Below are 14,248 nucleotides of genomic sequence, written 5' to 3'. Positions count from 1 at the left end.
GAAGAGTTTCTGCCTTCAGAAGAGGCTGATTTTATTTCAGCTGCTGTTTGATTTTTGTTTTATTTTGTTTTTCAGTATATTTTATCTCTTCTGTATTGTACATTAATATTAACTACCTTTCAAAGACAGACACTCCCCATATTGAGTTATTGAAATTCTGTAAAACAGCAGTATATCCGCTTATCTAAATTTCTCCGGAGAAGCAGAGCCAGTATAGGTATGTATGTATATAAAGGATTACAGGATTAACAGTCTAAAAAGTCCAAAATGAGCTCAAGTAATGGTTCTGAAATCTACATGGGGGAATCTCAGGAACCAGTCCTGGGTTTAAACCTCATAGAGAATTCTGTCTTTGTCAGAAGAGTTGTCTTTGTATCCTGAAGGCCTTCTTCATCTGATAAGCTTAGGGCCAGCCATTCAAAGAATAGCTGCTTTGTTTAGTTTACCAACTTGATTGTTACTCATTTCTGAAAGATTCCTTCGGGACAGCATCTAGACTGATCCTGCTAAGGCACTTAAGGGCATTGTATCAGAGACAAGTTAACACAGAGATTAAACTTAAATGTTTATCTTTTCTCTCCACTTGGATCTCTTTGACATTTAAAGATGTATTGCATTTGTAGTTACTAACAGGCATGTATTAACATGACAAAAAATAAGAGAACTCTATCAATTTATTCTGAGATTCCATGATGATAATCAGTCAGGATTAAATTATGGCTTTGATGTCTTTGCCAATCCCTAAAATATGTAATATCACAAAAGTTTCTTTGTGGTTCTTGTCTTGCTCTTTTTAATAAATATGTAAGAATTTTGAATGGATTATTTTGTACATTATCTCATCCAAGAATGCAAATTATATGAACTGTCCTGGCCTTCTCATCAGAATGCCAAACAAGAAAGTGGAATGACGAAAGGGAATAGGGGATGTCCATTATCTTGAGTCTGTAAAGCAACTCTTCATGCAGTGTTCTCATGTTCCAGATTTTCAGGAACCGTATGCTGTGGTGGTTCTCCTGGAAAAGGATTTAGTGCTGATAGACCTTGCACAGAATGGGTAAGGACTCTGGGTGGGCAACTCCATTTCTATGTACGAGATCTCTTTTAGTGTGGTTCTAGTTATTACATGCCTCTGAAAACTTTACATTTGTATCCATGATCTCTTTTTAATGCTCCAGGTCCACTTTTCCAGTACTCTGAAATGCATTGATAATAGTGAAGCTCATAGGTTTTCTTTTTTATTATTTTTCCCCCTCATTTAATATATCACGATTACAGTTTTCCCTCTCTCTCTGCTTTTACTTCCCTACCTTCCCTCCATCTGGATCTGCCCATTTCTGTCTCTTATTAGTAAAGAAAGAGTCTTCTAAGGGATAATAATAAAATGTAATAAGATAAAACAAAACAAACAAAAGGATAAGAACCCAAGACAAGGTACAAGAAGCTGAGACCCACCGTTTGCACATTCAGGGCTCCCTCAAAACGCTAATCTGAAAGCCATAATACACACAGAGGACCTATAGGGTAAAAAGTGACTTACTGTTTGCACACTCAGGGCTCCATAAAAGCACTAAGCTGAAAGCCATAATATACACAGAGGACCTGTAGGTTAAAAAGAGAAATTATTTAATTAATAAGAAAATAATAAAGTTGTTTTCTGTGGCCATGTACTCATTTACAGGTAGTAATCAATTGGAGGTAGCTTCTGGGTTAGGGACAGGGTCTTTGTCCACTTCTCCTTTCAGCTCTGTGATCTCATCTGTGTAGACCTGTGCAGGCCCTGTGCATGTTGCCTCAGTTACTGTGAGTTTATATGTGTGTTGATTTGAAGGCCTTGTTTCCATGGTGTCCCTCCATCCTATGGCTCTGAGTCCTTCGGAGTCCTCTTCCATGGCATTCCCTGAGACCTGAGGGGAGGGATTTGATAGAGACATCCCATTTAGGACGAAGGTCTCTCCTTCTCCACATAGCGTCTGCCTGTGGGTCTCTGTATTTGTTCCCATCTTCTGAAAGAGGAAGTTTACCTGATGACTGAGCAAAGCACTGGTGTATGAGTGTAGGAGTCACTTTATTGCTTCCTTTTTGTATGTACTTTTTTTTAAGACCAGTATTATTTGGTTTTACCTTAGGTCTTGGTCACTCAAGAAGCAGTGTCAGGTGTGGGTCCTTTTTTATGAAGTGAGCCTTCAGTCAAATCAGATATTTGTTGGTTATTCTCACAAACTTTGTGCCCTAGCATATCTTGCAGGCAGGACCCCATTGTAGATCACAGGGTTTGTGGCTGGGTTGGTGTTGTTTCTCCACTGGTAGCATGCAGAGCACCTTCCTGTACCAAAGACACTAGCACATGGGGTGAAGGCTCAACTTCTCCTGTTCAGTGAGTTAACATTTCTGTCACTTAACTCAAAGTTCCTTGAATTTCTTTCATTTCGGCTCCATGGTTGTACATGCTAAAGCCATATACAATGCCTGTCCAAAATGGACAGTGTCCATTTACCTCTGAACATTTTAGCTGTGCTCCCTCTCTCCATTCTGTTGTGATGTATTGTTCAGACCCCTGTCAGATTAATTATAACCAATATCCTGCTCCTTATTACGCTAATTCAACCACTTTACTATTGTTGTTTTAACTACTCCACCTGCTATTCTAAAGGATTGTGGGTATTATTTCTACCCTGCTCTGCTGCTATCTTCCCACAGTGGCCTGAGTTTGTGGTGTAGCAGCTCGATGTTTAACAGACCCCATACTTCATGTCTTTCTTTATGCAGTGTTGTGGCAGCTGGACCCCTCCACTTGTTTGACTGTCACAGAGTCCACACAGTATTCGCCATGTGCTTAGTGGGCTTTTCTAGACTGTTCACAGACACATCTGAACTGTGCATCCCCTAGCCCATCTCAGCTTGTTGAGCAACTTCTGGTGTTTGCTACGTTTATTACTTGGTATCAGGGTACTCTCTCTGCTGTGAGTAGAACTATGGTATGAGTTATTTTCTCTCCCAAAATAATCATCAAGCAGAGCTTCCTTTGAGATTACTCATTCACAGTCAGCCTTGAGTAAAGGGATTTTACCCCCAGGGACTGTTTGACACTGTCTGTATAGATATTTTATTAGGTAGAATGTTACTGGCATCTAGTGGACAAAAGACAAATTACTTCAGACATCCACAATGCACCAGACCAGTTTCCATGTAAAGGCTTCTCTAAGTGCGAGCAGTACTAAGCTTGAGAAACGTAATGTATTTGAGTGCTGCTGTTTACCTGGTTGTTTTTCAAGACTGAGTACATTTCAGCTTAATGTCTGTTACTTGTAGTACTTATTTGTAAGTTTTTTTTAATAACAGACCATTTAACAGACCAGTTATATAACTGTATGACAGTCCTAGAAAATTGTTATTAATGTATTTTTCTTTTGTTACGTAGGCTGTTTTAATAATAGAATTTATTATATGTGATCAGTACTAGATACAATTAAGTCAAGAAAAATACTATTTGAATCAACTGGATAAGATATTTTATTTCTGCAGAACTGTCAATTAAATACATGAAATACTAGATCCTTATAGCTGAGGAAAAGATTTGTTATGAAGAGAAGAAAGTTAATTTTTATTCCTACTCTTTTTTTGTGTGTGTTTTGTCTTTAGATTGTGGGTACAGGTAGGGATGACTGGACTCACCTTGCAGTTTATACAGCTTTTTTCCCCTGAAATAGCACTTATTTTTTAGTATTATTAGCAGTAGACAAATTAATAAATCTAATATATACAGAATACCCATTATGTCCTTTTTAAGCATCTCAGCTAGTCTCTTTTTTTCAGATATTTTAAAGCAAATAGTCTTGTTCTAAGCAACATTATTGTGTTTTTTTTTTTGTTTTAAGCACATTGCTTTTTGTTAGATAGAACTTCATTTTAATTCCACGATTTCAAAGCGTTTTTGCTTATCTTGATTAATTAATTATATAGCTAGAAAACAGGGAACCTCATGACTTGAGTAGCATGTCTGACTACATACGTAAAACACACAAACATAAAATCACAGTCAAGATTATTGCTGAGCTAAAATGTATTTGCCAGTGCAACATGCCTGACAGAAAATGTTTGAGAAAGAAATATTTCTTTTGCTCATTGTTTGAGAGGGTTCCATCCATTGATGTAGTCTTAGACTGAGCAGTAGCTTGTCTTTGTAGAAAGAAAGTCATAAAGCAGAGTTGTTAGGCTCACATCCTTACAGCAGCCAGAGAGCAGGGAAGTGTGCCGGAAGCAGCAGGTCCCCTTTTCCTTTATTCCACCTGGTAGGGCACCAACCTTGTGAGGTGGCACTGACCATCACAGTAAGTCTCCACTTTTGATGAGTGACCCCTGGAAAAGCCTCAGAGAGAGACAGAGATGTGCTCTGCTGGATTCTCTCTCAGGTCAGTCAAGTTACGTCTGTGTAACCATCTCACAAAACAGATATCTGGGGTTAATATTGGATGAGCTTTTACATTGATGCAAGAAAAAAAAGAAATTAAATTTATATTAGCTGTACCAGCAGCAGGATGATTTGATACTGAAATGCAGGAAGTTCAGTGAGTCATAGCAGTTTAAGGTCTGTTTCAGCTCCTTGCTAGCTGACATGCTTCTGATAGATTACTCAAAGCCTTTGTTTTTCAGGAAAATGTGTATCATAAATTAGGTGCACGGAGCACATGAGACAAATGTGTATGTTACACACAGTCTTGTGTGTGGCAGTGGCACATAGCTGCAGCCACAGCCTTTCTGTCGGTTGGTGGATAAAGACCATCTTCTGTAATAAAACTCTGATGTTTTTACATATTTACATAATTTAAATCAGTGTTATCTTAGTAGAATGTATAGTAATGTTGTCATGGTTGTGTTAATCACAGGGGACAGTGTGTTAATGTGTTTTTCTTTTTCCTATTGTTAAAGATACCCTATATTTGAGAATCCCTACCCTTTGAGTATACACGAGTCCCCTGTTACATGTTGTGAATATTTTGCCGATTGTCCTGTGGACCTCATTCCTGCACTTTATTCTGTTGGAGCTAGACAGAAACGTCAAGGTTACAGCAAAAAGGTACCAAACCTGAGTTTCACTGTTTACTGCAGCATGTTATTATTTTAAATTTGTCACCTTTTGGTTTTGGTAACATTATTAACCTTTTAGGAAATCATTTTTGAGAAGTAAATTATATGCACTGTCGTCATACCTGTCAGTATACCTACACTTTGTATACTACTTATCTGCTACATAAAATATGTATATTTGTAAGTCAATTTTCAATGATTTTTTCATAGGAATGGCCCATCAATGGAGGTAATTGGGGCTTGGGTGCTCAAAGTTACCCAGAAATAATTATTACAGGGTAAGTACATGTATTTTTTTTACCAATTAAATCAGTAATAGGTAATATGTTTATGACAGTTTGAATTTTAAGTCACTTGTTAAGTAAAGCTTTCCTTTGTGTTACAACATAATGAAATTATCAGCAAGAATTCACTGATTTACAGTGATTTTTATCTTTTTCTCATCTTTGTGAATTAGTTTGCTAAAAAGTAACAATATAACTTTTTTTTTTCCTCTTTAGTCACATTCTCTTTGTTGTTTGTCCTAGGCATGCTGATGGATCAGTTAAGTTCTGGGATGCCTCTGCAAGTAAGCGCTTTGAAGAGTTAACTGTTTGCATGTTTCACTGCATTGCCCTTATACACGAGGTTTTAAATATCATATAAGCCACACTAGATCTGAAAGTACTAGGTTATCAGCTTAATTTATTAGCTTATCCAATATATGAGTTTAGAATTTTGAAGAGTAAAGATATTTTAATGTTATTACTAGGCTAAGTAATGATTCTTAACAGTGTTCTAATCTTTTCAAAATGTCTTCAGAATTTTCATTAGGAGTCAAAAACATATTTCAAATCAGAAAATGTTTATGTCTGATTCTAAGGGATATAACAAAAGTTTATATTGTCTTTGTGAACAAGACTTCATGATTAGATACTAGCATGAAAAGGAAGAAACATATTATCCCTACCTCTCAAACCCTTCCTACTTCATGTCCCTCACCCCCCAAAAATAAATAAGGAAATCAAAGCAAAAAGCACTAGGACAAAAACAATACTAAAACAAAACAAAAAGCATAAAACACACACACAGTGGAGTCTATTTTATATTGGCTAAATACTTCTGGGCCTGGAGCCTGCCCTGGGGTGTGGATTACTATACCCAGTGACATCCTCTCAGAGAATATTGGGTTTCTCTTTTCCAGCAGGTCAGTTGGAAATAGCTTCCTGACTAGGGTTGGTTATGTCCACTTGCCTTGTCCATGTGGTTTGAACTTGTGCAAACATAGTGTCACAGTCACTATGAGTTCATATGTATATTAGTACCTTCAGCCTTGAGAGGAGGAGTTTGATAAAGGCATCCTATTTAGGGCTGAGGGCCAACGTCTTTCACTCTGCACATTGTCCAGGTGAGGGTCATTTTGTTTATTACCATTTATTACAAGAAGAAGCTTCTTTGATAGAGTTGAGTAGTGCACTGATGTATGGGTGTAGCAACATACATCCTGTTACCTTACCAGACAGTAGCAGTTGGTTTTCCGCTAGCTAGTCTCAGGTTCATGACCACTTTAGCAGTGTCAGATATGGGTTCCATATCATAGAGTAGGCCTCGAATCCAATTGAAAAAATGGCGTTTGCTTTCAAACTATTTGTGCCACTATTGCGCCAGTGTCCCCTGTTGTCACTGTTGTAGGTCACAGGGTTTGTAGATCCGTGATGTTTCCTCTTGGAAGTTGAAGAACTTCCTGGTCCCCGAATAGCTGCCTAACCTCTGTGGTAGTTGGGTTTCATTTAGGGTGATTGATAGGGTTCTGTTTTCATTCTTCTACATCCAACTATGTACTTTGACCAGCTCTATTTGTTAAAGAGGCTGTCTTTTCTCCAGTGTGCATCATTGACTTCTTTCTAACACCTCAGGTATCACCTTAGGTGTGTGGACTTATATCTAGGTATTTAGTCCTATTCCTTTGATCAATGTATCTGTTTTTATGCCAATATACCATGCTGTTTTTATTATATATCTCTGTAATACAGCTTGAAATGAATAATTATAATGCCTCTAGCAGTTCTTTTTTTTATTCCAAATTATTTTAAACTGGGCAATTGTGGAACGTGCCTTTAATCCTAGCACTCCAGAGGCAGAGGCACAAAGCATGGTTTTGCTTTGAGAATAACCTTGGCTCTGTAAAACAAACTAGGAAATATTTCCTCAGTTTCTCTTTCATGGAATTTGAAGAGTAGTGGCATCAGTTCCTCTCTGAAGGTTGGTAGAATCCTGCACTGACTCCATCTGTCCCGAAGCTTTTTTTGGTTGAGAGTCTTTTAATTACTGCTTCAGTTTTGCTATGGATTGTAGGTCTGTTTAAGTCGTTTACTTTATTCTTACTTTAGTAGATCATATATATCTAGAAATTTATCTGAATCTTTTAGGTTTTCAAGTTTGATGGAATACAGGTTTTTAACATATTGACTAAATTTCTTCAGTTTCTGCTGTAAAACTCCATTTTCATATCTAATTTTATTAATTTGGATCTTCTCTCTGTGTCTTTTGATTAATTTGGCTAAAAGTTTGTTGATTTTGTTTCATTAATTCTTTGTATTGGATTTGTTTGTTTCTGTTTCACTGATTTCTCCCCTTAGTTTGATTATTTCTTGCCATCTACTCTTCCGGAGTACTATTTCTTCTTATTTTTTTTAGAACTTCCAAGTGTGCCATAATACGCAATTAACATGAGATTTGTGCAGGTTGTTGGTGTAGCATTAGTGCTATCTTATCGCTGTGAGTGTGCTTCCTAGAACCATGATCATTGTTCTCATGACTTTGGCTATGTTGTTTTTCTCATTTATTCAGTTCTACAATTCTAAATTTCCTACTTGATTTCTTTCCTGACTCAATTCTCAGTTAGTAGTAGGTTGTTTAATATCCACGAGTGTGTGTACTTACTACCATTTCTTTTTTTGTTACTATCCAGCTGTAATCTATGGTAATCAGATAAGAGGCATGTGCTGTTCAGTTTTCTCTGTTAAGACTTTTCTTCTGTCCTAGTATATAACCTAGTATATAACCAATTTTTGAGAAATGTCTACACGCTTCTAAAAAAATAAAGTATATTGTTTGGTATGTGAGTAAAATGCTCTGTAGATGTCTGTTAGATCCATTTGATTTATAACATCAGTTAGTTCCAGCATTATCTCAATAAAGAGGATGATATGTCTGTTGGCAAGAATGTGATATTGAAGTTACCTACTCCAAGTATCTCTGTATGAGGATCAGTATGTGGTTTTTAATCTCTATTAGTGTTTATGAACTTGGGTGTCCTTGTGTTTGGTGCATAAGTTTCTCCTTTAATATATATGTAGTGCTCTTCCACATCTCTTCTGCTTATTTTTGGTTTGAAATCGCATTTTCTCAGATATGAAAATGGCTATACTAGCTTGGTGGTATATACTAGTATATATGCTAGTATATACTATACTAGATTGTTTCTTGGAATACTTTTTCTATCCTTTTACCCAAAGGTGACACCTATCTTTGATGGTAAGACGTATTTCTTGAATGTATCAATGTCTTTCTAAACAAGTCTATTAGTCTATGTGTTTTTATTGGGGAACTGAGACCATTAATATTGAGAGTTATCAATGATGTGTGTATAAGTTCCTGTTATTTTGTTGTGGTTGTAGCAGTGTTTGTTTGTTGCCCTTCCTTGATAAACTGTTCCTAGGATTGTTCAATCCTTGTGTCCCCTTAGATACAGTTCACCTTATCTTCAGACTGAAGTTTTTCTTATAGTACCTTCAGTAGAGCTGGATTGATGGGCAGCAGCTGCTTCTGTTTGTTTTCATTATGAAATGTTTTCCTTTCTTCATCAATTGTGATCGGTATTTTGGCAAGTGTGGTAGTCTAATCTGGCATCTGTAGTCTCAGAGCTTATAGCCTCAGAGCTTTCTGGTTTTCAGAGTCTCCATTGAGAAGCAGGGTGTTATTCCCACATGCTGCCTTTATGTTGCTCTTTCTCCTTTGGAGGTTTTAATATCCTATATATTTACCATTCTGATTATTATGTGTAATGGAGGATTTCTTTTCTGATCCTGCTATCTGGTATTCTCTGTGCTTCTCATACTTTGATAGTGATCTCTTCTTTTAGGTTGAGTAGATTTTCGTCTATGAACTGTTAAAAAATATTTTTATGCCTTTGACCTGGATTTATTCTTTTATCACTATCCTAGTATTCATAGATTGGGTCTTTTCATGGTGTCTATATTTTCTGGATGTTCTATCATGGATTTTTTTTTTTTAGATTTAATATTTTCTTTAATTGAAATATCCAATTCTCCTACCTTATCTTCAAGACCTGAAATTCTCTGTTCCATGTCTTCTAATCTATAGCCGAGGTTTTTGTTTGACTTTCTGACTTTTATTTCAGTTTCCATTTTCTTTAGCTTTGTTATTTCTTTGTTAAATTCTTTCCTGGCTTGAATTGTTTTCATTGTTTCATTCAACCGTTTGGATTGTCAATCTTCACTAAAGCACTTATCCAGTTCCTCTTTGACGTTCTTGAACATTTTCATAATTGCTATTGTTAATGTGTGTTATGTTTCAGCTGAATTGCTTTTCTGGGTGCCTGTTACAGTGGCTGCTGAAGGAGGCATGTTGATTTGGTTACTCATGTCTGTGATTTTACACTGGCATCTAGATATCTAGAGTGATGACTAAGTGTTTCTTGGTGTGATATCTACTCTTGTCTTTGCAGGGTAATTGTTCCATTCTTTGCTTGCTGTTGCTCATTCTAGGTTCTTGCCAGGTGTGGCAGCACAGTGTGGAGGTTGTAAGTCCTTGGTAAAGAGAGACTTATGGGTTGGCAGGGAGTCGGTCAAAGAGGCGTGGAGATGGGGGAGGAATGGCTGAAAGGGATTTTGGTTTTCAGCTAAAATTTGTAATATAATTTTTTTCTAGTAACTCTACAAGTACTGTATAAATTAAAAACGTCTAAAGTATTTGAAAAGTCAAGAAATAAAGATGACAGACCAAACACCGACATTGTAGATGAAGATCCATACGCCATTCAGATCATCTCCTGGTGCCCAGAGAGCAGAATGCTGTGCATAGCTGGAGTGTCAGCTCATGTCATCATTTATAGATTCAGCAAACAGGAAGTACTTACAGAAGTCATTCCGGTAATCACCTCTTAACTGTTTTCTGTGTCAATTGTCTGATATTTTTAAGCTTTCCAAAATTATTTAGTAAACAGTTTGCAATTGCTTTTGCATAAAAATTTTGAAAGCACGTTAGTATTTAAATCAGCACCTATTTTGTGAAAAGTAGTACTTTTTATATATTTTAATGGACTGTCTGAATCTTTAAGTATATTGTCTTTTATTTAAGGAATACCAACTTATTGGTATTCCATACATTCTAAAGCCATGATAGATATGTGTGTACATGTGTGAACTCACACCATGCACACAGGTTTTTAAAAGTTGAATCAAAACTTTTTTAATCTTTAAAAATATAGCTTTTTAGCTGGGTGTGGTGACACATGCCTATAATCCCTGCACTCTGGGAGGCAGAGGCAGGCAGATCTCTGTGAGTTCAAGGCCAACTTGCTCTACAAAATGAGTAGACCAGGACAGCCAAGGCTACACAGAGAAACACTATCTTGAAAAACTAAAAAAAAAAAAAATTTAATTACAAATATTTCAAGATAAGTCTTTTTTTTTCTTTTTTACTTTTAAAAATATTCTTTCTGGTACATTATAATACAATGAGTATTAATTATTAGGAATAGGTAAACAGCCATTCTTTTATGACAGATGCTTGAAGTTCGACTGTTATATGAAATAAATGATGTGGAAACGCCAGAGGGTGAGCAGCCGCCACCTTTGTCCACTCCCGTGGGCAGCTCCAACCCTCAGCCCATTCCTCCTCAGTCTCATCCATCTACCAGTAGCAGCTCATCCGATGGGCTTCGTGATAATGTACCTTGTTTAAAGTAAGTTGCAACAACTTAGGTCTGTTTTATCTGTTATCTCTTAATTTAGATAACTGGTAGTCAATTAGTAAACTTGCAATAGTATTTCCTATAAGAATGGTGTTCCTGTGTTTGCCTGTGGTTAACTGAGCCTGCAATTTTATGGTATGAGAATGATGATTCTATAGTGTTACACAACTAAAACTCCTAAGGTTTAAAATAATGATGTATGATGTCAATGGGTTACCCTGTGTATATCCCTGAGCCTTCACAGCTAGCCATGGTTTCTTTCTGGATTTATATTTAATGTAGTTTATGTTCATTTTCTTCTCTAAACTCTGAAAGTTCTGCTTATTTCCATCTTCACCTTGCATTCTGTGTTGTTTTCTTGAGTCTTAGCATCACTTTATCTTTACTGAAAAGACTTTATTTTGTGTCACTGTAATGCAGGGATAAATTGGATAATTTTTTGTTTTCATTTTTCTATTCAATTTCTATTTTTGAGTGATTAAATTCTTTAAAGGACAGAGAGAAATAAAGTGATGAAAAAGAATTAAAATTGTTTAATTACATGAAGACTATGTGACTCAAAGTGTTACATAGGAATCAGCTGAAATCATGTTGGATACAAAAGCCCTTCTTATGAGGTATTCAGAGTATAAAGGGTGACAAGAGAGCATGTGTACTAGGCTTTGTATTGTGTTTACTGGAGACCTGCTGGAATCTCTTCTACTAGTAAATACATGGTGATTGGCATCAAGAATGTTGACATAATAAAATCACTCCCCAGATAAGGCAAAGAGACTTAAAAAAAAAAGATCATGTTTAAAATATGAACTTCTTCATATGTTCTCAAAAATTTGAGAGCATGGATTTTAAACCAGTGATTCTTAAGATTGTTCCTGTTTCAAGATACGCGCCAATGTCTGAAGACAGTTCTCATTTCATAGCAGGGGCGGGGCTGCAATTGATGTTGGATAAGTAGAGGGAAACCTCCCGGGAGGCTCAGGTCCACAGTGAGCATTGCAGAGAAATGCTTCCTTCACATGCCTTGGTCTCCAGGGTCTCAGGGTCCCAAGTTAAGGTCTTTGCTACCTTTCTGTGTTTACCCTTCCTTTTCTATGCCTCCTCCTCTCCCTCTTGCTCCCTCTCACCTCTTTATCTCTCACACTTAAAAACAACACATCTCCTTTTAGCTACAGTTATAGCATATATTTTCTAGAATGAAACTTAAAATACAAAAGTTTACATTTTTGTGTCTTTTGTTACCAGTATCACTTTAACACTAAATTGTAAATGTCACTATAATGTTTTTGGTTTCATTTTTTTTAGTCTTTGTTAATTTTATAGATGGATAAAATATAATTTATCTTATATGTGTGTTGGTAAAATAGTTCTATATTTCCTCAGTTTTATCAATTATATGAAATGACATTTTAACAAAATTTATCACAATGTTATCACATAAAAATGTGGGGTAATTTTGTCATCATTAATAAAATTAGAGTACTTTAGGTTTAGAATTATACTTCGGGCTTTAGAATTACTTATGCCTGCAAATGTTCATAAGCATCATATCCAAGAGTCTGAAACATGAAATTAGTTTTCTTCCTGAGGAATAAGCGCTGTCAATACATGGCTTTCCCATGCCAGGAGAGGCCAGGAAGCAGACAAAAGACACAGTGCTCTCAAACTAAGGTTGTGAGACCTCTTACCTTGGCTTCCCAGATAAAAATGAAAAGCAGGTCCAAAAAGTGAGTCTTTGTCCTCTGGTTTTAGGTAGGTGGGTTGTTTTGTATTGTTTTGAATACTTGTTTTTTTGTACTGACTGGAAGGACAAGGATAGTAAGTAAGTTAATAAGCAAGAACAACTTACTAAGACCTCCAGCCAGTAATCCAAAATACAGAGCCTGGGCATCCAAATCCTTGTAAGATACACTATTTCTGGAGCTAGGTCCTCAGGAGTATCTGCACGCTGGAGGTTCTGGACTGCCGTCATTACTCTGACACTCATGTCTGAGGTGGGAGGTGCTGACAGCTAGTCTGCAAGTGTTCAGTAGAAGGTCATTTAACATAGCAATATCTTTTCATTTGGGTGCTCAAGGGACTCCTGGTCTCTAGAGAGTCTAACCAGCCAGCTCGTTAATATGTAACATCTTTTGTTTTCAGAATTAGCCGTTAACATTTGTGTATGCACACACTTCACCTATCCTGGACTAATTTACAGACATTTTTTCTTAATCCTAGAGAAATTAGTGTAACTCTGACTTGATGATGATGTTGTTCTCCATTTTTGAATGTCCTTTCAGCTTTCTAGGACATGCTGAGTTTGGATAACTCACTGTGTGTTCTCTCCGTTTTTGGAAGATCTTGCTTTGAAGGGGTTGTTATTCTCACCAACCCCTCAACAGTCATGTGACCAACCTTGATTTCTGTTAAGATAATCTAGTTCATGCCCTCTTCTTATCTTCACACATGAATTCAGGGAGCCCAGCTTCTTTTCTTGAAGAATACAACAATAGAACAAAATATGTTTTCTAGAACTGTCTAGTATTATTATTGATCATTGCTTTGTGATAGTTGTCAATCTGTGATAATAGCTACAAAAAAGTCTTTTTAAGAGAAAAATATCAACAAAAATCCTTACGCTTTTCCATTAAATGGTATATTAGTCTATGATCAATTTTTAAATATATATTTTTCTTTCAGAATTTTATACATGCATGTGTGTTGATTATATTTATTCCCTACTCATCTTTTTAACTTCCTAGGTCTCCCTGAAATTTCATGCTCTCTTCTTTATTTTTCCTCTCTCTTTCTTTTTTTCTTTAAGATTTATTTATTATATATTGAGTGTTCTGTCTGCATGTATACTGGGGTGCCAGAACAGGGCACCAGATGGTTGTGAGCTACCATGTGGTTGCTGGGAACTGAACTCAGGACCTTTAGAAGAACAGCCAGTGCTCTTAACCTCTGAGCCATCATGGCAGCACCTTTTCTTTTCTTTTCTTTTTTCTTTTCTTTTCTTTCTTTTCCTTTCTTCCTTCCTTCCTTCCTTCTTTCTTTCCTTTCCTTTTTCCTTTCCTTTTTCCTTTCCTTTCCTTTCCTTTTCCTTTCCTTTCCTTTCCTTTCCTTTTCCTTTTCCTTTCCTTTTCCTTTCCTTTCCTTTCCTTTCCTTTCCTTTCCTTTCCTTTCCTTTTCCTTTCCTTTCCT

At 36.5% G+C, this 14,248-nt stretch overlaps 1 protein-coding gene across 4 annotated transcripts in view; it reads left to right on the top strand.

The window, feature by feature from the left end:
• Positions 1 to 14,248, top strand: part of Stxbp5 (syntaxin binding protein 5) — a 144,687-nt gene that overhangs the window by 83,067 nt on the left and 47,372 nt on the right. For all 4 annotated transcript variants that reach the window (XM_055608057.1, XM_055608056.1, XM_055608055.1 and 1 more), the window contains exons 11-16: positions 985 to 1,057; positions 4,930 to 5,077; positions 5,299 to 5,366; positions 5,616 to 5,656; positions 10,021 to 10,241; positions 10,878 to 11,056. In XM_055608057.1, the coding sequence (XP_055464032.1) occupies positions 985 to 1,057; positions 4,930 to 5,077; positions 5,299 to 5,366; positions 5,616 to 5,656; positions 10,021 to 10,241; positions 10,878 to 11,056 (730 nt within the window). The remainder of the gene's footprint in view (positions 1 to 984; positions 1,058 to 4,929; positions 5,078 to 5,298; positions 5,367 to 5,615; positions 5,657 to 10,020; positions 10,242 to 10,877; positions 11,057 to 14,248) is intronic.

This window comes from Psammomys obesus, unplaced genomic scaffold (assembly GCF_907164565.1).
Source record: "Psammomys obesus unplaced genomic scaffold, mPsaObe1.curated_primary_1811, whole genome shotgun sequence".
In the NCBI taxonomy this organism is placed as follows: domain Eukaryota; kingdom Metazoa; phylum Chordata; class Mammalia; order Rodentia; family Muridae; genus Psammomys; species Psammomys obesus.
The sequence above is the reverse complement of the archived record's forward strand: the minus strand, read 5'-3'. Positions and strand labels throughout refer to the sequence as shown.